At 34.7% G+C, this 23,695-nt stretch overlaps 1 protein-coding gene and 1 non-coding gene across 4 annotated transcripts in view; both read left to right on the top strand.

Annotated features, from left to right (window-relative positions):
• The window catches only part of ASCC3 (activating signal cointegrator 1 complex subunit 3), a 359,136-nt gene that overhangs the window by 315,627 nt on the left and 19,814 nt on the right, over positions 1-23,695 (top strand). For all 3 annotated transcript variants that reach the window (XM_058734818.1, XM_058734819.1, XM_058734817.1), the window contains exon 37: positions 10,538-10,762. In XM_058734818.1, the coding sequence (XP_058590801.1) occupies positions 10,538-10,762 (225 nt within the window). The remainder of the gene's footprint in view (positions 1-10,537; positions 10,763-23,695) is intronic.
• Positions 10,976-11,083, top strand: LOC131515543 (U6 spliceosomal RNA). Its single transcript, XR_009263614.1, has one exon. It is a non-coding gene; the product is annotated as a U6 spliceosomal RNA (small nuclear RNA).

The raw sequence follows: 23,695 nt of genomic DNA, 5'->3' as shown, positions 1-23,695 counted from the left end.
GGACAGAGAGAGACAGAGCATGAACGGGGGAGGGGCAGAGAGAGAGGGAGACACAGAATCGGAAACAGGCTCCAGGCTCCGAGCCATCAGCCCAGAGCCTGACGCGGGGCTCGAACTCACAGACCGCGAGATCGAGACCTGGCTGAAGTCGGACGCTTAACCAACTGCGCCACCCAGGCGCCCCGAGAATCATGGTATTTTTAAAAGCAAGTTAATTAAATGTCATTTTAGTTAGTGAAGTACATTTACATAATTGTAAACAAAGATTTACAACTGAAAACTGTAGAACACTAAAACTCAAATAATTGAATCTTGAACTTCAGCTTACATCTTGCGTGGTATCAGATGGGGGGATCATTATTATAATAATAATTCCTAACATTTATAGCAAGTCTTACAGTTTTTAAGTGTTTCGTAAATGCTATCACACTGAGTCTTCACGCCAAATCCCAATTTAAGGTAAGGAATTTGGAGTTTAGGGAAGCTTAGTTACCCTGAGATGGTCGCATAGCTTGTAAATGCAGAGCTGAAAATCCACCTGTTGTATCAATTCCCAGATCCAGTGTTCTCCCTAGCACCTCACACCATCCCATACTACCCTCATCACCTACAGCATTTGTAAGGGGATTAATTACTTACTACATTCTTTGGACTCTCCTTTAATTCAAACACTGGAAGCATAAAAGGAGAAGATCCTCAAAGGAAGTAATAACTTTTGATGAGAACTCAGTTAATTATGGATAATTTTTAACTACAGAAACTATTATTGGTTTGATATTAATATGTATAAATCAAGTATCAATTCCTTTGAAGATCTCAAAAATATTGCATGTGTCAAATTTAATAATGAAAAATACATTACTTATCAAAAGTGTATATTAAATATAAAATCTGTGTAAGCATTCTAAATTGTATTTTCATCTAAAAGAGTAAATGTCCCTTTTTGTAATTCAAATTTGGACCTTAACTTAATCACTCCTACCTTCTTTATCTAAAAAATCATGATTTTTTTTTTTTTTTTACTTTCAGTCCAGTCTTAAACTACTCAAAGACACCTTACCTGACTCACTGTTATTTAAACTCTCCTTTCTTATCCTTACTTGTCCACTTTCATTTTATGTTATTTGTGGTCAATGTTGATTAAGGTCTGTCTCCTCCCACTGGACTGTCAAGCTTTGTGAGGGTAGGGATCATGTCTCTGGTTTTGTTCACCATTGTATACCCAACTATACTGTGTGCTGAATAAAAATTGGGTAAACAAATGACTCAGCACACTAAGATGTCCATTGTGGTTATTAAAATATTTTTAGTTTTTATTAAAGTTTATAGTTTTTGCAGAGAAATTAATCCTTAGTTTAGAAGATTGCTTTATGCATTGAGAAAAGGCATCACTGAATTAATTTTTTTTTTTTTAGTAAGGTCACTGTCTTTGGGTAATCTACAGTAAAGATCTCATAGTCCCCTTATTAGACTTAGAAGGATCTATCTCGTACACAACATTTTTTCCAACCTAAAATGTACTCAGCTGTTAGCAGACTCATGTGATACTGATACTGCTGGCAGTGAGCAAATTCCCAATCCTGGTGAAGCAGGGGATTACAGCAATAAATCGGGTAATTCAAGCAGAATTGGCATGGTTTAGAGAACAGTGGAATCACATCATACATGGAGTTTAGAGTCTAAAGTAGGCAAATACAACAAAAAGCACTGGTGATCAAGTTTACTCCAAAGCACAATAAGCATGATTGTGAGTAGTCAGTCCTGTTCAGATATACTACTTCTCAGTGAGGACAGCGGCACTATTTTTTCCTTTAGTATTGGGGAAGATCATTGTTTCTTTAACACCAAATGAAAGAGTTGGCTTGCATTAGAAGTCATGCTTTATGAAGATGTGTATCATGTGCATCTTTGGATGCTAGAATCACACAACACAGAAAGATGTTCACACTTTCAGAGGTATTTGGAAACTAAGACTGGGAAATACCCAGTTTATATTGCTGTCAATCAGTCAGTCCCTCTGTCTCTCCTTCCCTCCCTCTGTAGGTGGGGAGGGAAGAAGGTGGGTAATGTATGTAATCATATTATACAAGATTGTACTGGGGAAGTGGATTACTTAGATAATACTATGAATTAGTACTTTTAGCCAAAATCTTACTATCCATATAATTTTTCTTCAATTGGACTTTTCATATCATTTGTAAGCCTAGTCCTGTTTTCAACATACCCAAAACCTGGAGAGCCAATTCAATTTGCAGTATGAAAATAGCTATTTGATTTTCTTCTGATAAAAGATCAGAAGTTATGTTTAATGAACAGTAGAAAGAAATCTAAATATGAATAAAATGTTAGACCATGAAACAGGTTTAAGGCTGATTTCTTCTCCCTCTACCTCCACCCAACTATCTGTATTATTGCCCTCTCTTTAAGTGCTTGACAGCAAGCTTCTGCTCACTAAGCGTTCCCAACTTCTCTGCTATTAATAGCATCATCATTCTCTTCATCCCTGAGGCTTAAACCTCAGACCCCTCCTTATCTGTTTTTATGGATCTGCTCATATTATTTTCTCTGCATGGAATGCAAGGAATCTCTCTCCCTCCGTCCTCTTCTACAAATTGTTATAAGCCTAGAACAAACACTATCTCTTTTGGGAAACTTTCCAACACACCCAGTTCACTCCAGTGCTCTTCTCTGAACAACAGTATTTTATTCTACACTTAAAATAATTATTTACATAAATTTTCCCCCAATATCATTTTAATTTCCTTGAAGGAAAAGGTCATGTTTTAGATTTCTGAACCATCTTCTTTCTTATCTGCTGTTCATTTCTTTTTAAATTCACTTGGAAAGTCTGTAATAGGTGGATAGTTACTGACAGGGATTTGGATGGAGCCCAGATATTATGTTGAGATGGGTCAGCCATCAGGTGATGATGCTTCAGTACTGAAATTCACCTGAAATCAAAAATAATTGTCATGTATAACTGGTCCTTCTTCAGCAAATGACTTCAGACAGAATAGTCAGGAAAGAGCTGACATGACATATGAAAGGAAAACCAACATGACAGATAGGGGCAAAAAATTATTAATTGTTAATATGCCAACATATGCTTCTTTACACAAAGCAATCCAAAAGAATGAAGATAGTGTTGAAAATAAGTGTAGAGTAGCTGTATATTTTTGACTAATGCAAAACAAAATAAGATGAAACATGATTTTAAAATATTTATCTAGTTCATAACAGAATGTTTCAGATATTCACTTAAAATGTGTTTTAAATCAACTGACATTATTTTTAGACACATTTTTTTAGTCTCTTGCACTCACAATTTTCCTTCCCACTATAGAGCCTTTGTATATACTGTTCCTAGAACACTCCTCACTTCTCTCTTCATCTAGTTAATATCTGCTGATCTCTGTATCTTAGCTTATCTGCCTTTTCCTCCACGAAGTCTTTATGACTTTCCTAACTAATTTCTTGGCTAAACTCTCTTATGCTTCCATATATTTCTTGTTCATAGCATTTTTCACCTTATCTAATTTGCATTTATTTATGTGATTGGTTGAATAATGTATTCTTTCTCATAAGCAGATCGTCAACAAATATTTGTTTAAATGAATTTATTCCAGTTTTTGAAATAAGAATTTCCCTATTATTATAGTCTGAATTTTTATCATAAGTATATAACTATATTTTTAGTAGTCTCATATATTCTTAGAATACAATAAAGGCACAGGTTTCTGAAATTGTAAGTCACGCAAACATAGATGAAGACATGTTATACATGGAGAATAGAATAATTATTTCATACTACTGAATTCCAAATAAGAAAATCTTAAGGAGTTCCATCACACAGTTTTATTTCCTAGGCAAGAATTCTATGCCTATCAAATGCAAATCAAAAGTTACGTCAGACCCCTCCATGAACTTTAACTCTCTCCCCTGTCACTCTGACCCCGTCCATAGACAACTACCCATCTGCTTTCTGTCTCTGTGGATTAGTTTACAAATTCTAGAGTATGCACTCTGTTTTTGGTCTGGCTTCTTTCACCATAATTATTGAGATTCATCCGTGTTATGTTGAGTACCAATAGTTTATTCTTTTTATTACTGCTTAGAATTCCATTGTATGGATATAATGCAATTTGTTTTTACCTTCATCTGTTGATGGACATTTAGGTTTTTTTCTAATTTTTTGGTTTAAAAGTAAAGCTATTATCAACCATTGTGTATGATCTTTGTGTGGACATATGTCTCTTTTCTCTTAGGTAAATCACTAGGAATGAAATAGCTGAATCACATGGTAGTTATATGTTTTAAATTTTAAGAAAATGTAAAACTGTTTTCCTAAACAAATATAACATTTTAAATTCCTGCCAGTTATATAGGAAAAGTTCCAGTTTTTCTACATTCTTGCCAGTATTTGGTATATCAGTCGTTTAAATTTTAGTCATTCTAATTTTTATTTTCCTAGTAACTAATGAGATCGCATATCTTCACATAAAGTATCTGTTAAAATCTTTGCCTATTTTACACTGGGATGTTTGTATTCCCATTGTGAATTTTGAAAATGTATATATTCTGGATACAAGTCCTATATTAGATATATGCTTTGTAATTATTTTCAGTCTGAGTCCTGAATTTTAATTCTCAGAATTTTTTTATTTTGATGAAGCTCAATTTATCAGTTTTTTTATTGATAAAATTTTAGGTTATCCTATCCAAGAAATCTTTTCCTAACCCTAGGTAGGGTTTTTCTTCTGGAAGTTTTATAGTTTTAGATCTTATATTTAGGCCTATCATATATTTTCAGTAAATTTTGAGTGCAAGGTTACAATTGAATTATTTCATTTTGCTTTATTTTGGGTGTTGTTTTTTTTTTTTTGGTTTTTTGTTTTTTGTTTGTTTGTTGCATGTAGATACCCAATTATTCTACCATTTCTTGAAAAGACTATTTCTCCACTGTTGCACCTTTCAACCTTTGTCAAAAATTGTTGTCTAAATATGTATAGGTTAATTATTTCTGGACTCTGTTCTAGTCCAATACAACACGTTTGATTAGATAAGCTTTATAATAAGTCTTGCAGTCAGGTATTGATAACTCTTCAACTTTGTTTCTTTTCAGAGTTCTTCCAGCTATTCTGGCTCCTTTTCATTTCTATGTGAATTTTAAAACCAGTTTGTCAATTTCTATTTAAGGGGAAAAAAGCCTGCTGTGGTTTTGATTGAAATTGTATTAAACCTATAGATCAATTTTAAGAGAATTAAAGTATATCTCTCCATTTAGTTATGTCCTGTAATTTTTTTAGCAGTGTTTTATAGTTTTCGGGTTTTGGGTTTGTTTTTTTTTTTCAAATTCACCTCTAGGTATTTCATACATATTATGCTATCATTTTTTTTTCATTTCTGATTCTTGGTTGCTGATATACAGAAACATAACTATATAATTAATTTTTGTACATTAATCTTATATCCTGCAACCTTGCAAAACTCACTTATTCTAGTAGTTTATTTTCTGGATCATATTGGATTTTCTACCTGGTTAATCATATCATCTACAAATGAAGACAGTTTTACTTCTTTCTTTTCATTGGGTTTCTTTTATTTCTTGCCTGATTGCACTGACTGGAACTTCTGGTGCAATGTTGAATAGAAATACTTAGAGCAAACACCCTTGTATTATTCCTGATCTTAGAGGGGAAGCATTCAGTCAGATACTGGTAAATATATTAGTTGTAGGTTTCTCAGAGATGCCATTTACTAGGTTGAAAAGGTTCCCTTCTTTTTTTAATTTGCTGAGAGTCTTAGTTAGGGATGCATGTTACATTTTGTCAGATGTTTTTTTCTGCATCAATTGAGGTGATTATGTTGTTTTTGTTTATTAATAAAGTGAATTATATTAATTGATTTTTGAATATTAAAACAATCTTACATTCAGTCACTTACTGTGCTCACATAGTTAGATGTTCTGTTGTTGGGAACACATACACTAAAAATTTTTATGTCTTCCAGGAGAATTGACTTCTTTATCATTATGTAATTCCCTTCTTTATCTTACTGATAACTTTCCTTGGTTTGGTAACTTTTCCTTGGTCGCTCTGTCTGAAATTAATATAGCTACTCTGGCTTTCTTTTGATTAGTGTTAGCATGGTATATTTTTCTCCATCCACTTTACTTATATATGTGTCTTCATATTTAATGTTTCTTATAGACAACATACAGTTGATTTGTATTTTTTATCCACTCTGACAGTCTGTCTTTTAGTCATCTAGATATTGACATTCAAAGTGATTATTGATACAGTTGGATTCATAGCTACATTTGTTAATGTTTCCTGTTTGTGGCCCTTATTCTTTGTTCCCATTTTTGTCTTCCACTCTTTTTCTGCCTTTTGTGGTTTTAATTGAGAATTTATATGATTTCATTTTCTCCTTTCTTAGCATATCAGTTATACTTTTTTTTTTTTTTTCGGTGATTGCCCGAGTTTACAATATGCATTTAGTCCTCCCATTTCACTTTCTGTTAACATCATACTATTTCACAGGTAGTACCAGTACTTTATAACAGCAAAATAATACTAGTTCCACCCTCTTGTTTCTTATATCATTGTTGTTATTTTACTTTATATATAAGCATACATATGTATATATATACATGCATACACACACAAGCATATATATATATATATATATATGTATGTATATATATGATATGTACATAAACATACCTAATTAAATACATGGTTGCTATTATCTTGAACAAATTATTATCAAGTCAGTTAACAATAATAAAAATAAAAGCTTTACTTTATCTTCACTTATTCCTTCTTTCATGCTCTCCTTTCTTTATGTAGAAGCAAGTTTCTGACCTATATTGTTTTCCTTCTCCCTAAAGAACATCTCATAATGTTTCATGTAAGGGATTTTTACTGGCAACAAATTAACTCGATTTTTGTTTGAGAGAGTCTTTATTTCTCTTTTACTTTTGAAGGATAATTTTAAATGGTGCATTCTAAGTTGGTAGGGTTTTTTCTTTCAACACTTGAAATACTTCATTCCACTCTCTTCTTGCTTGCATGGTTTTTGAGATGTCAGATATAGTTCTTAGCCTTGTTCCTCAATAAGTTGTGTTTTTCCTCTGGCTTCTTTGAGGACTTTATCTGTAATCAGAGTTTGAAGATGATATGCCGAGGTGTAGATTTTTTTTGAAATTTATTCTGCTTGGTGTTCTCTGAACTTTCTGGATCTGTAGTTTGGTGTCTGAAATTAATTTGGGGGAAATTCTCAGTCATTATTATTTCAAATATTTCTTCTGTTTCTTTCTTCTTGTTCTGGTATTCCCATTATGCTTATGGTATACCTTCTGTAATTGTTCATAGTCCTTGGATATTCTGTTCTGTTTTCTCCAGTCTGCTTTTTGAAGTTTTTGAAGATTCCATTGATATGTCCTCTAGCTCAGAAGTTCTTTTCTTAGCAATAACCTATCTACTAATAAGCCTGTCAAAGGCATTCTTCTTGTCTGTTACAGTATTTTTTGTCTTTAGAGTTTCTTTTTGGTTCTTTCTTAGGATTTTCATCTCCTTTTTCATTGCCCATCTGTTCTTATGTGCTGTCTACTTTATCCATTAGAGCCCTTAACATACATTAGTTGATTAGCAACTAATTACGGTTGTTCTAAATTCCCAGTCTGGTAATTCCCACATCTCTGCCAAGTCTAGTTCTGATGCTGGCTCTTTCTGTTCAAATTGGTTAGGCTTTTTGGTTTTTGGTTTTGTGAGGGTTTTTTGGTTTTTTGTTGTTTTATTTTGTTGTTGTTTTGTTGCTTTTTGATATACCTTGTAATTTTTTTCTTGATACCCAGACATAATGTACTCTGTGAAAAAATCTGCTATAAATAGGACTTTAGTAATATGCTGGTGAGTTGAACTCACATAGAACTATAGTTCTATGATTATGTCTCAGTCTTTTAGAGAGCCTATTCCTCTAGACTGTGACTTCACAAGTGTTTCTCAGTTTTTCTTCCCTCTTAGGTGGGACAGGATGGCTAAAGTGGACTGAAGTTGGGTACTTCCCTTACCCCAGGTCAGTTAAGCTCTAATAGTACCCTAGCAGGTTAGGCTCTGGTTAACTAGTTTCTACTGAGAACAAGCCTTTTTAAGGAGAACAGAGTTCTTGGGACACCTGAGTGGCTCAGTCAGTTAGCCTTTCAGCTTGCACTCAGGTCATGATCTCTCAGCTCTATGAGTTCGAGCCCTACATCAGGCTCTCTGCTGTCAGCATGGAGCCCACTTCGGGTCCTCCATCTCCTCCCTGCCCTTCCCACATGCACACAATTTCTCTTTCTCTCTCTCAAAAATAAATGAACACTTAATAACAAAAATTTTTAAAAAGAAGAAAAACAGAGTTATCTGGCATAGTTCAAACTGGTTCCTTTCTCCTCCCCCTGCTGGAAACTCAAGTGGATTTTTCTCTCATCTTTACCATGGGTATCTGGTCAAGCTCCTGGAGGTAAATGTCAATATTTTTGAGGACCCCTATAAGACTAGATCCTCCTAGAGTTTTTAGCTCTGAGTTGTCCACACTGATCCTCCAATAATTCATCAATTACAGCTCAGGTTTTCTTACTTCACCCCTGGTGAGTCTATGTTTCTGTTAGCCATGACTCCCTGAATTTTCCTGTGTCTCCAGTTTTGGGGGCAACAATTCATCCCATGTCCTCCCCTGTCTTATGGATCCAAGAAAAGTTGTTGATCTTTCAATCTGTTCAACTTTTTACTTGTTCTTAGGACAAAATGGTGGCTTTTAAGCTCCTTACATGTAAAACTGGAAACTTAATTTCAAATCATTTTATTTTAGTCTAATTTATTATTTTTTAAGAATTTTATTATTTTTTTATATAATTTATTGTCAAATTGGTTTCCATACAACACCAGTGCTCATCCCAACAGGCGCCCTCCTCAATGCCCATCACCCACTTTCCCCTCTCCCCCACCGCCCATCAACCCTCAGTTTGTTCTCAGTATTTAAAACCCTCTTATGGTTTGCTTCCTTCCCTCTCTGTAACTTTTTTTTCTTTTTCCCCCTTGCCCTCCCCCCCCCCACCCCGGGCTTCTGTTAAGTTTCTCAGGATCCACAGATGAGTGAAAACATATGGTATCTGTCTTTCTCTGCCTGACTTATTTCACTTAGCATAACACTCTCCTTTTCCATCCACGTTGCTACAAAAGGCCAGATTTCATTCTTTCTCCTTGCCATGTAGTATTCCATTGTGTATATAAACCACAATTTCTTTATCCATTCATCAGTTGATGGACATTTAGGTTCTTTCCATAATTTGGCTATTGTTGAAAGTGCTGCTATAAACATCGGGGTACAAGTGCCCCTTATACATCAGCACTCCTGTATCCCTTGGATAAATTCCTACCAGTGCTATTGCCAGGTCACAGGGTAGATCTATTTTTAATTTTTTGAGGAACCTCCACACTGTTTTCCAGAGCGGCTGCACCAATTTGCATTCCCACCAACAGTGCAAGAGGGTTCCCGTTTCTCCACATCCTCGCCAGCATCTATAGTCTCCTGATGTGTCCATTTTAGCCACTCTGACTGGTGTGAGGTGGTATCTGAGTGTGGTTTTGATTTATATTTCCCTGATGAGGAGCGACGTTGAGCATCTTTTCATGTGCGGGTTGGCCATCTGGATGTCTTCTTTAGAGAAGTGTCCATTCATGTTTTCTGCCCATTTCTTCACTGGATTATTTGTTTTTCAGGTGTGGAGTTTGGTGAGTTGTTTATAGATTTTCGATACTAGCCCTTTATCCAATATGTCATTTGCAAATATCTTTTCCCATTCTGCCAATTGCCTTTTAGTTTTGTTGATTGTTTCCTAATCTAATTTATTATAATAAATATAAGTTGATGGTTCTGCTCTTCATCCTTTTCTTACCTAACCAATCTTATCCCATTCCCCCTTTCCCAGCCCTGACTTATTTCTTCCACTCATCCTATAGATCTTAACTTAAATGTCATTGCTTCCAAGAGACTTTCCCTGACTCTCTAAAATAATCAGATCCCCAAGCAATGTCCCTTCAGCACTCTGTACTTACCATATCATAACATTCATTATACTTTGTAGAACTTGTTTTTTTTCCCTGAGGAACTCTCAGCTTCTGGTTTACTCCTGTGGCCCCACTGTCAAGCATAGTGTGTGATGCCCAGCAGGTCTTTTTGTTGATTGCATAAATATGAAGAGCTTTCATGCATTTCAGATATATTGTACATTACTAACTTGTGCCTACATGTTAATAATGGTATTAAACAAAGCAAAATTCTAAGGGGCATGATTGGTTACCTTATCATTTTTCTAAACCATGTTTTAAATGTCAATAGTTAAGCTAAGAAGTGCATTAATTATTATACTTCTGGTTCAACACATTTCTCTCTCTCTCTCTCTCTCTGTCTCTCTCTCTCTCTCTATGTATATATATATGTATATGTATATACATGTACATATACATGTATATGTATGTATTTTTTTTTCCAGGATGCAGAAGAATACACAGATTTGCCAGTAAGACACAATGAAGATCATATGAATAGCGAACTGGCAAAATGTCTTCCCTTTGAATCAAATCCTCATTCATATGATAGCCCTCACACCAAAGCACATCTCCTACTACAGGCACATCTCAGCAGAACCATGCTGCCCTGCCCAGATTATGACACTGATACCAAAACAGTCTTGGACCAAGCACTCAGAGTATGTCAGGTATGAAAGTCTAATACCTATATTTTCTCCCATCATTTGTTTTTTTTTTTCTTTCCTGTTTTAGGATAAAATATACTTGCATTTAAAATATTTTATCATAGCATTGTTGGGAAAAACCAGGTAAATCAAGAATTTTCAAAGGAAAAAGCAAGTGTAAATGCAATAAGATGACAATTTCAGTCATCCGTTGGATGAAAATTAAAAGTTGGACTAGTGCTTGCTTCAGCAGCACACATACTAAAATTGGAACAACACAGAGAAGATCAGCATGGCCCCTGCGCAAAGGATGACATTCAAATTCGTGAAGCGTTCCACACTGGGGAAAAAAAAAAAAAGAAAGTAAAAACTAAATGCCAGGTACTTTTCTCGGTACTGAATGAACAAGCAGAAGACTACCTGCTATTACGGGCTTTCACTTGAGATGGAAAAGACAATTAAAAATATAAGTCAAGAGGTGATAACTGCTATTTTTTTTTAAAAGTAATGAAATATAATAAGGAAAATATAGACAAAGATGGAAGGTTCCATTTTGCACTTTCTTGCTTACAAGTGACATTAAAGAAAGAATTAAAGCAGACAGCGAGCCATAGGAGGATTTGAGGGGTATATTCCAAAAACTATAAAAAGCTAGTGCCAACTCTCTCATGTAGGAACTTGGTATAGTCAAACAAAAGTCACAGAGACCATTGTAAAAAAGGTGAAAGGGGGCACCAAAAATAAAGTCAAAACACAGTAGATATGGACATTATAGAGAAAATGGGGGTAGGTCAAGGCAGGGAGTGTGTAAACCATTAAGAATTTTGGACTTTCCTCTGAGAGGGAAGCTGCTAGAACAGTGGTTTACTAGTGGTTATGTTAGTTATATCTATGAATACTTACCATAGTAATTAAAACTGAAAAATTTTCAAATATTATGTTATTTAAAAATAACAATAACAACCCCATTATATGTTAACATAAAAATAACATGATTTTTCAGGAAAAGTATTTTTCAAGACAATAAAGAAAATTAGTGAAATGTGTAATTAATTACATTTTTGCAAATATCTTTAATGTCTAGGTTAATAGAAGTCAGCTAGATTCACATATCTTTTTGCAATCAGTCTATTAAAATATGATGTTCTATGAAAAAAAAAAAAAAAAGTCTTGAAATCTATGAAGAAAAAGCCAGCCTGACAGAGATACATAGTTCAAAAAAGGGAAGAGTATTTCTATAGCCTTTTCAGGTAATTGTGAATATTCTTTTTTGAAAGTATCTGAAAACTTGACCTGTGGTATTTCTTAAAGGTTAGTTGCAGTGTAGATTCTGAAACCCTATCAATGAACTTTTCATACCTTGAATGCTTTTAGGGTAGACCTGAAATGATGGTGGCTGGACCTGATTGGTGTGTGTGAGATTGGTGAGAATATGTTGGTTCCTGTATTTTTTTTTTCCAGAACTAACAGAATATGCTAATGAATTAGAAAAGGGTTTTTGGGGGGCACCTGGGTGGCTTAGTTGGTTGAGTATCAGACTCTTGATCTCCACTCAGGTCATGATCTCACGGTTCCTGAGTTAGAGCCCCCCTTGGGCTGCAGACTGAGCATGAAGCCTACTTGAGATTCTTCTCTCTCTCTGCCCCTCTCTGCCACTCGTGCTCGCTCTCTCTCTCTCTCACTCACTCTCTGTAAACTAAAATATTTTTTTAGTTAAGAAAATGAAAAGGCTTTTTTTTTCCATAAAATGAGAAGCCGAAAATGATTCCAAGGCTTTTCTCCTGAGCAGTTGGAAGCATGGAGCTGCCACTTACTGGGAGTAATTGGAAGAGGAGCAGGGTGGGGGGAGCACTCCTAAGCGATTGAGACTATGAGAGATTTGATTTTCCTCACTATACCTTTTTTGCACATTTCTGTAATGAAAAACAATCTTTTTTAATTTTCAAAAAACCGAAGGTGTTTTTAAGATAGAGTAAATGAGTCTGTGAACGTGGAGTTTACTTACAAAATTAAAGACTTGAAATTACTTAAGAATCTTTCCGGTTATGGAATGCTGTAAAATATTACAATTCCATTAGTAAATTCTACATGTATGTAAAATATCTGCATCTGTGTGTGACAAGAGGCCTGGAGAGAAGATCTAGAATAGTGTCCACCAAAAGGTTAACAGTAACCATCTCTGTAGCAGGATTGTGGGTGATTTTCAATTTCTTCTTTATGCTTTTCAAAACTGTTTGAATGTTTTAAATTTAGCTTCTAACATTGTTATTATCAGAAAAAAATTAATTTTATTATTTAAAAGAATAGGAATATTTCATTAGAGTAAGCACAAACTTTTAGGAAGTAGGGAACTAAAGGTATAATTAACACACAACATTTTTTTACATCCTTTTATAACCACCACATGGTTTACCTCTCTGATTTGCCACTCGATTTGTCATACTTTATTTTTTTTAAGTTTATTTACTTATTTTTAGAGACAGAGAGAGAGAGAGAGAGAGTGCATGCAAGTGGGAAAGGGACAGAGAGGGAGAGGAAGACAGAGAGAATCCCAAGCAGGCTCTGCACTGTCAGCACAGAGCCTGAAACAGGGCTCGAACCACAAACCACGAGATCATGACCTGAGTGGAAGTCAAGAGTCAGACACTTAACTGACTGAGCCACGCAAGCACCCCTGTCACACTTCATAAACAAAGTTAAAGTTTCTAAACTTTAGATACTCATTTGTGAGTGGCCCTGGATACTCATTTGTGTTTCCTGTAACTGGTTTTTCCCCCTTCAAATATTGACCTGTTAATGAATCCAGGGGTTAGCAAGGGTTAGAGAGGTTATAAGAGGAATTAAATTTTGATGCTTGCAAGTATAATTATAGATGTACGTTTTATGTCATGTGTAAAAATTATATGATTATACTAATTTTTTATACTTTCTTTTTCACCACTTAGTCATTATGATCCAAAGACTATATAGTAATAGAAATTAGCAATTTCCAGAGAAGTCTATTTCTAAATTTGCTATAAGGGAAAAGGATTACATCAGATACTTTTATTCTCTATTAGATATTTTTACATACCATTTCTTGGGATGATATTTATATTTATTGAATATGTTTGATCCTTCTGAATAGGATCTAAAGAGAAATAGTTTTCTTTTTAATTACAAAAGCAATACACTTCATTGTAAAAAATTTAGAAAAACATTAAAATTAGTCATTCACAGTAAATATTTCTTCATCCTCACAAATATGAGGCTCTTATTGTTAATGGATTTTAAATTTTTTATTTTGAAACAATTTCAGGCTTAGAAAAAATTGATAAAAATAGTAAAATGAAATTTCTGTGTATCTTTTGCCCAACATCCCCTAATTTAACATCTTGCCTCAGTTCTAATCTAGTCTATTAGCTTGTCTGCAGACCTCATTCAGATTTTGTCTATTTGAATTTTATCTCACTAATGCCCTTTCTCTAGACCAAGATCCAATCTGAGATCCCTCATTGCATTTCATTTTTTTAAGTTTTTATTTTAATTCCAGTTTGTGAACATGAAGCGTTATATTAGTTTTAGATGTACGATACAGTTATTCAACATTCCATATGTCACCTGGTGTTCATCATGACAAGTGCACTTCTTAATCCCCATCACCTATTTCACCCAACCTCCACCCATATACCCTCCCCCCACCTACCTCCCCTCTGTTAACCATCAGTTTGTTCTCTGTAGTTAAGAATCTGTTTCTTGTTTTGTCTCTTTCTCTCTTTCTCTTTTTTTCCCCTTTGGACAATTGTTTCTTAAATTCCACATAAATATGAGTGAAATCATATGGTATTTGTCTTTCTCTGACTTATTTTGCTTAGCATTATATTCTGTAACTCCAGGGGAGTTACATCTGTAACAAATGGCAAGATTTCATTCTTCTTATGGCTAAATAATATTCTGTTCGTGTGTGTGTGTGTGTGTGTGTGTGTGTGTGTTCATTCTTTGCGTAAATACTCAAAAGTGCAATTGCTAGATCATAGGTTAGTTCTATTTTTAACTTTCTGAGGACCCTCCATACCATTTACCACAGTGGCTACATCAGTTTGCATTCCCACCAACAGTGCTAGAGGGTTTCTTTTTCTCCACATCCTCGCCAACACGTTTCTTGTGTTATTGCTTTTAGCCATTCTAACAGGTGTAAGGCGATAACACATTGTAGTTTTAATTTGCACTTCCCTAATGATAAGTGATGATGAGCATCTTTTCATGTGTTTGTTGGCCATCTCTATGTTTTCTTTGGAAAAATGTCTGTTCATGTCTTCTGCCCATTTCTAATTGGATTAGTTCTTTTGACGGTATTGATTTGCATAAGTTCTTCATATATTTTGGATACTAGTCCTTTATCAGATATGTCATTTGCAAATATCTTCTCCCATTCCATAGATTGCCTTTCAGTTTTATTGATTGTTTCCTTCACTGTGCAGAAGCTTTTTATTTTGATTTGGTCCCAATAGTATATTTTTGCTTTTGTTTTTCTTGCCTCGGGGAACCAATGTAGAAAAAATTACTATGGCCAATGTCAGAGAAGTTACTGCCTGTGCTCTCCTCTAGGACTTTTATGGTTTCACGTCTCATATTTAGGTCTTTAATTCACTTTGAATTTATTTTTGTGTATGGTTTAAGAAAGTGGTCCAGTTTCATTCCTTTGCATATTACCCTCCATTTTTCCTAGCACCATTTGTTGAAGATACTGTCTTTTTCCCATTGGACATTCTTTCCTGCTTTGTTGAAGAAACCCACATTGCATTTCATAATCATGTCTCCTCAGTCCCCTTGAATTTCATGATATTGGCCATCTTTGAAGAATATATGTGCGTGTGTGTGTGTGTGTGTGTATACATATATATATATATATATATATATATATATATATATATATAGAGAGAGAGAGAGAGAGAGAGAGAGAGAGAGATGTGTGTGTGTGTTTATTTTTATTTGTGTATGTATTTAGCAAGAATACCACAAAAGTGATGTCTTGCACCCTCACTATATCATATCAGGAGGCTTATGACATTGATGTTCTCATTACCAGTGAAATTAACTTGTACAATTGAGGTGGTATCTGTCAGGCTTCTCCACGATAGTTACTTCTTTTTTTTTTTTTTATAATTGGTAGGTATTTTGTGGGCAGATATTTTGAGATTTGAGATTATGCAATATCCAATTTCCTATCATACTTTCCTACATTATTTTTAGCATCTATTGGTGAATTTTGCCTGAAGCAATTATTACTATTCTGATTTTCTGTTTCCATTTTTCCCAGAATTCTGCTGGAATGAAGAACTTTTTCTTCTCCACTTATTTATTTTATCCATCTGTTTATTTATATAAGTATAAACTCATGAGCGTTTGTTTTATTCTGTTGGGTAAAATCCATTGCTTTCATTATTTATTTTGCTACACAGATACGTCTCAGCAACAACCACTGGGCATCTCACACTTGGCTCTGGTATCTCTCTGACATGCCCACATTATGTTTTTAACATCACTTGCAGCCTTCCCTCTTCTACTTTCCCTGTCTCAGCCTTGAAATTAGCGAATTTTCCAAAGAGCCTGGTTCTTTTTATTAGAGAATAATTTAGAGACTAAAATCTGGATCTTTGCTGACTCCATCACCACCTGGGTATTTTGCCTCTAGGCCCTCTCTTTGGGCAAAGCTAGGAGATACGAGTATGCATACTCAGACGTATATCCATTTGTATATCTGCTTATCTCTGTGTATATGTATATATGTATGTGAAAATATTTGTATTTATAAACCCATGAGTTCATTCTAATACCTACAATTCCAATCTAATACCAAAAGGTTCATTTTACTCTTTTTTTATATGAAATATATTGTCAAATTGGTTTCCATACAACACCCAGTGCTCCTCCCAACAGGTGCCCTCCTCAATGCCCATCACCCACCCTCTCCTCCCTCCCACTCCCCATCAACCCTCAGTTTTTTCTCATTTTACTCTTCTTTTTAAACTCCTTCATCCCCCTGCGAGAAACCTGGTTCTCATTAATCAAAACATATTTACTATTCCTCAATTCTACCATATTCCTAATGTCATTTTAGGATTACTAACCCTTTTTCCTACAAAAATCAAATTTACTAGCTAGGGTGCAATAGTTGTGTATTGTTCTTTTTTGTCCCTGGAAGCTCAGAAGCTCTTTTTCTTTGTACACCTCTCACTTTTTTCTTTTGCATATTTTATCATGTTATTTTATAAACTATCTTAACTTAATAATTTATAACATTAAATATTTTTAACACTAAATATTTTTCCCAACATAATTTCTTTTTTTTTTAATTTTTTCTTAACGTTTATTTATTTTTGAGACAGAGACAGAGCATGAACAGGGGAGGGGCAGAGAGAGAGGGAGACACAGAATCTGAAACAGGCTCCAGGCTCTGAGCTGTCAGCACAGAGCCCGACGCGGGGCTCGAACTCACGGACCGTGAGATCATGACCTGAGCCGAAGTCGGCCGCTTAACCGACCAAGCCACCCAGGCGCCCCACCCAACATAATTTCTAATGACTGCACTATATTCCTTCATATGAAGGTCATACTTTATTTAATGAGTCCCTTATAGCCAGACATTGTGGTGGAATTTTCTTTATTAAAAATTACAAGTATTAGTTATGATCATCTTGAATGTTGAGTTGGCTAATCAGAAGCCACATGGTAAAAAAAATCTTTGTTGTAAAGAGATGGCAACCAGCCATCCTAAATCCTCTGATTCCTGCAATTTCTTATAAGATTGTGATAGAAGTAAACAAGTCAGGAAAAGGAAAGAATATTACAGTTGCCAATGGAAATTTGGGGGTGAAAATCAAGAGTTGGTAAAATTTTATGTGGTGGCTGATTGACAGTTTTATTATTGTACCCTATTTTTCTCATTTGATTACGTGGATATTGTTGGCCTTAGAAAACATTGGTTCACACAGTTTTCCAAGCTGCAGCCCTGCTGGCTGATTGAAAATTATACTCCTGCCCCCATGGGACATCAGCATGACCTTGTGGTCTATGCGTGGGACTCACTGCCACCAGCTCTTACCATAAATCCAGCTCTGCTCTGGTTTTAGTATAAGGTGTTAGGCAAGTCACTTAACCCCTCGTTTTTGAATAAGAATAACACCTCACAAGAATAGGGCATTAGTTAATGTTTATAAATTAAACAATTTAAGGACTCAAGGAAGTAGGTTTATTTTAGTACCCTTATTCATAGTAGCTCTTTTATTTCCTTGCTTTATCATAGTCATTTAACTCCAAAGTTAATATTTTTTAAAGTTTATTCATTTTGAGAGAGAGAGAGATGGTGTGCAAGTGGGGGAGGGGCAGAGAGGGAGAGTGAGAATCCCAAGCAACCTCTGCACTGTCAGTGCACCACCACAAGCCTGAGGTGGGGCTCAAACCAGTGAACCGTAAGATTGTGACTGAGCCAAAGTCAAATGCTTACCTGACTGAACTACCCAGGTGCCCCTAAATATTTTTTTTAAGTTTATTTCTTTATTTTGAGAGCGAGAGCGTGCACACACAAGGAGGGGAGGAGCAGAGGGGGGAGAGAGAGAATCCAAGCAGGCTCAAACTCATGATCTGAGCTGAAAGCAGTAGTAAAATGCTTGACCAACTGAGCCACCTGGGTGCCCCTATAGAAACATACCTTTTATATGAGCCATCATTTAGATTATGAAAACTCTGTAGTCTTGACAAAAACATAGTTACATAGTTGTATTTCCCTGCTTGAAGTCAGAATGTACCATACAGCCTGCCTTTCCTTCTTATACCCATTTTAAAGTATGTATCAAGGTCATTTGTTCCATTCTTTTGCTTTGGCGGTGTTTTTGTAATGGCTCCTTTTAATATGTTACTGTTACTAGTATTTCCATTCTATCCCACTGAATAAAAATAAAAGTAAAAATTACTGTGCATACCTCACTTTTTAAAATCTTCTTAAAATGTTCTAATTTGTAAATTGAGTAATTACAGAATTGATTGTTCCTACTATTCACCTTTGAAATTCTCTTCTTGATCATGGTACTTGTAATATATATTTAAAATGGAGTAAGTGATATGACATGCTTTCTGTGAGGGGCACACCAAAGGAAAACTTTATGTTTTCAGCTTTTGTGAAAATATTACAAATAAGAAGTATCAAAAATTAAACTGACTTGCCTAAATTTTCCAAATTTGACAGCAAAGCCAGAACTGCTGATGTCTTGATTAGCTCTCTGCTGTTGTGTGGGTTTTTGTCCTGTTTTGTTTGGTTTGTTTTTTATCAAGACACAAAGAAATTGATGTTCATAGAAGTTAAATAACTATGTTACAGGTGATTTGTCAAGGCAGTCCATGCTGAAACCAGTGGAAATTCCAGGACTTTAAATCCTGATCAAATATCTCTGATCTTTTCTAAAAAGTGCTATAAGTCTTTACATTAAAGTCATCTTCAATTTTACTTAAAAATAAAATATTTAAAGTCATCTTCACTTAAATGAAAACTAAATACAATACTGAGCCAAATAGCATAAGAGTACAGGTTTATATCTTAGTCACTCCCACTACCTCCTGGATGGTATTTATAGCAAAACTTCCTAGGAATTGAATATTTTCAGGTGTTTCATGGAAAAAGGGAAACCCAGGCTTGAGGAGCCAACTCAGTGAGCTGAGAACCAGAGGACTATGTGTTTCAAAGTGTGACTGTGCTGTCACTTTGCTGGGTTATTTGGAACGTTTAAGATGTTGGTGGTGGGAGGGAGGGGAGGGTGGGTGAGGGGAATTGAGGAGGGCACCTGTTGGGATGAGCACTGGGTGTTGTATGAAAACCAATTTGACAATAAATTTCATATTAAAAAAAAAAAAAAAGATGTGGTAGACGACAGATTGACCTGTCAGCTAAGGCTGCTGCAGGCTAAATTTAAGAGACCAAAATCTTTGTGTGTTTTAATATTTATTTTAAAGGACTTTAACACCAGTGCCTTTAAAGACTGTAAGATTCTGTTACGAAAGAACACACACACACACACGACTGTAGGTTGATTAGAAAGGTATATGGAGACATTTGCTTCCATATTTAAATGGCAATTAATGTATGTAAATACCAAATTCTACCAGAATTATTTGGAGAATTGCACACTATCCCTGCACCCCACACCAAAAAATCCAGTGTATAATGATGGCCCATAGGCAGACCATCTTTAACAATGAAGTGATAACTTTTCTTTGTCCTAGGCTCTATTCTACTTGCTTCGCATTGGATTTGTCGCAACAGTCCAATGAAGTAGTACAGTTATCCTCATTTTACACATGAAAACTAAGTAATTTTCTCAAAATCACATCAAAAAAAAAAGTTTTTAGCATAGTTTGGTTATTTGCAATAAAGGTATATCTCACCATTTCCCTTTGTCCTGTAAGGATGGATGTAAAATTGTACTCATGATCTAGTCAGAATTTCTTTTAAAATATGAGAATTTCACAGCAATTTCTACTGTTTTTAAACTAAGAATTTCCACTAGATCATGAATAATATTTTTAATTAATTGTTCCCTTTATACTAAAATCACCTTCTTTTATTTACTTAGTTCCCTTTCAGTGGTCTATAGTTCCTTTAACCAGTTCTAAGAGCAAGTTGTTAATATGGTTGATATTTGTAATTGCTGTATTATATTACATCACTCCACAGTTTCCAGTAGATATGCTGTTTGCCTTTTTTATATCAACTGCTTATGCTCTTTCTCAAGTTTTTTATATCATTCTAGATAGACCAGTGAATTAACCATTTACTTCCCCACATTCTCTCTGAAAACCACAAAAATTGGAAACAATGGAGGAAAGACAGATTGCTGATATAACCATCAAGGGAAGGAGAAATGCCATCATAATTACAAAATAACCCAGTAAAATAAATAAATAAACACATATATATGTATGTATATATATGTATGTGTGTGTGTGTGTATATATATATATGTATATATACACATATATATGTATATATGTGTGTATATATATATATAAAATACAATGTATTACATCTACATATGTATACATATGGACAAAAACTACATATATTAGTATGCATATATTTTAAATATACATGTTTTATGCATACTAGAACAAGCTATACATAAGTGTACTATTAAAACACATATACACATATCTTATGTTTCTCTTGCATTCTTCAGTGCTGCTTAGGTTAGGTTCTTGGCTTCTTACACTGGTTCATCACAACTAACAACTAATGGAGCTCCCCTAAAGGCAGACTTTGTCCATCACACTGATTCTTTTTGAAAAGCTTCAAACTTCTAGTAGCAATAAGCAATCTCAGAGATTCCTTGCCTCAAGATACAGAACTACCAATTCCCCCAAAATAGCAGACATCTCCCCTTTACTATCGAGGAAGAGTGGAAAGTTCTGTATTCTGCATACCAAGCAAGGCACATGTTTATATAGATCGAATTCATGTTTTGTTGCCCTCATGGAGGTAGGCAAAGGTAAACAAGAGGGCCTGCTTTGGCAATAATCTAGGGATTCAGTACCTAAAAGGTATGCTCTGGCAGGTAAGGTGTAAATTCTTGCATCTGACCTTTTTTAAATATTTGCTTATTTATTTATTTTGAGAGAGAGAGAGGTAGAGATAGAGGCAGAGAGTGAATCCCAAGCAGGCTCCATGCCGTCAGCACAGAGCCCTATGCGGGACTCGATCTCACGAACCGTGAGATCATGACCTGAGCCTAAATCAAGGGTTCGACACTTAACCAGCTGAGTCACCCCAGTGCCCCTGCATCTAATTTTAATAAAAGAGCTGTGATTTCACATTATTTTCCTTAATGCCCAGGTTTTTTTGAACTACTGTTTCCAGCCTTTCTTCTCTTGCACACAGAAAGTAATATGTAGCTCATCTGCCACACAAATTAATGTTAACATGCTTTTTGTTCTTTTGGGTCTTATTAGTATCAAAGCAGGGAGAATTTTTTCCTTAATTGTGGGATAACTGACATGCAATATTATGTTAGTTTCAGGTGTACAGCACAGTTATTTGACATGTGTATACATTGCAAAATGATCACCACTGTAGTCTAGTTACCATCTAACATGCTTTAATAGGCTTTATCAATTGTCATGAATGGTGCTAGCCATAAATAAAGGGGAGGAAATCTATGAATTGAATAGACGTATATACTTTTCTCCTTTCAGAAAACCTTCTTCAGTTTGCAAAAACAAATCCCTGAAAGTTTATTGGTGAAATTGTTCTTTAACCCAAACTTCAAACAATAATTTGACATCTTTATCTCTCTATAAACCATTTCCAATAAACTTAAAGTATATTACATCTCATATCAACTTTATATTCTTTATAACCCACAGCTATTCTGAAAACACATTGAATTTTCAATCTATTTTTTTAAAAGATTTTAATTGATAAGTTTAAGATATGTATGTATGTACATATTCAAGTCTGAAAACAGGAAAGAATAGGATAAGGGAAACAAAAGATGATACAATGATATGAATATTTTTCATTGACTTTATTTTTTTTAGAGTACATTATCTATTTAAATTCAAGTTAGTTAACATACAGTATAGTATTGGTTTCAGGGTAGAACCAGTGATTTATCCCTTACATACAACACTTGGTGCTCATCCCAACAAGTGCCCCCCTTAATGCCCATTACCCATTTAGCCCATCTCCCCACCCACCTCTCCTCCAACAGCCCTCAGCTTGTTCTCTGTATTTAAGAGTCTCTTATGATTTGCCTCCCTGTTTTTATCTTATTTTTCCTTCCCTTCCTCTATGTTCATCTGTTTTGTTTCTTAAATTCCACATATGAGTGATTTAATTTTTTAACTGAGAAATACTATGACTATAGCTGGCTCTATATTTCCATTAACAAATGATTTCCATTTGTGTAGATTAAAAAGCATGAAAATATTGTATGACGCCAGGAGATAGAACTGCCATGAAGCAAGACTAACGTAACCTTTGAGGAGTATTTACCTATGGGTGCACTAAGCACATGCTTAGTGGGTTGTCAATGTATTGAAGAATGTCAGTGTCAATTAAGAGAACAAGTTTTAGAATTGTAGAGTCAAATACAGTTAGCAGTTGAAATAGGCCAGGTATTGCTAAGCTTAACAAAAGAAGTACTTGGTCAAATCGCTAATCCAATACTTGTAAGAAATGTTTTGATATAGTAACTGATAGATAAAACCTTCTGTATATTCTTAGAATCCTTTCACACTTTTAAATGCTTACAATTAGACGAAATGAAAAGATTATCTTTAAGTGGGTAGTACAGCACAATAGACTTCAGAAAGCTTCTTCAAATCATTTTAAGAAAAAGATGGGTGGATTATAAATAAATAATTTTTAGACTTCCAAAATTGGATTATACATATTTAGAGATCTATAATCTGAAGAGTTAAAAAAAAAAAAAAGTAAATAATTAAATAGTTAATTGCTGCAACTCAAATTTTTAAAGGATCCTAAAATGAAAATTACACTACTGAGTTTTAAATATATCTGTTTTATGGATATTTTAAGGAATATTAATACTATGAGCGTACATTTGGAGAATTTTGCATCATCCAAGGTAGGCTGGAACCTTATCAATAACTATTTATAATATCACTGACTGTTAAGGTAACTTGGATATAGTTCTTGGCATGTAGTGTATTTCAATATATTATGATGAATGGAATGAATGAATATTTCTCTTTTTCCTTTCAAGTTATTTATTAGGAGAGGATTGAAAAGGGAAATTTATTATGTGTGGATTCTCACAATGTTTTTGAGATTATCTGCCAAATCTGAATTGTCTACCAACAAATGTAGTCTGTTTATTGTAAACATTAGTGTGACCTTATCAAATTCATGGAAACAGGGAAGTCTAATTCAGGCTGCTTTCCTGGCAAGACTGCCAGGAGCTCATA

The sequence above is a fragment of the Neofelis nebulosa genome, chromosome 6 (genome assembly GCF_028018385.1).
Source record: "Neofelis nebulosa isolate mNeoNeb1 chromosome 6, mNeoNeb1.pri, whole genome shotgun sequence".
Classification (NCBI taxonomy): Eukaryota; Metazoa; Chordata; class Mammalia; order Carnivora; family Felidae; genus Neofelis; species Neofelis nebulosa.
This window is presented reverse-complemented; position numbering and strand designations above follow the sequence as displayed.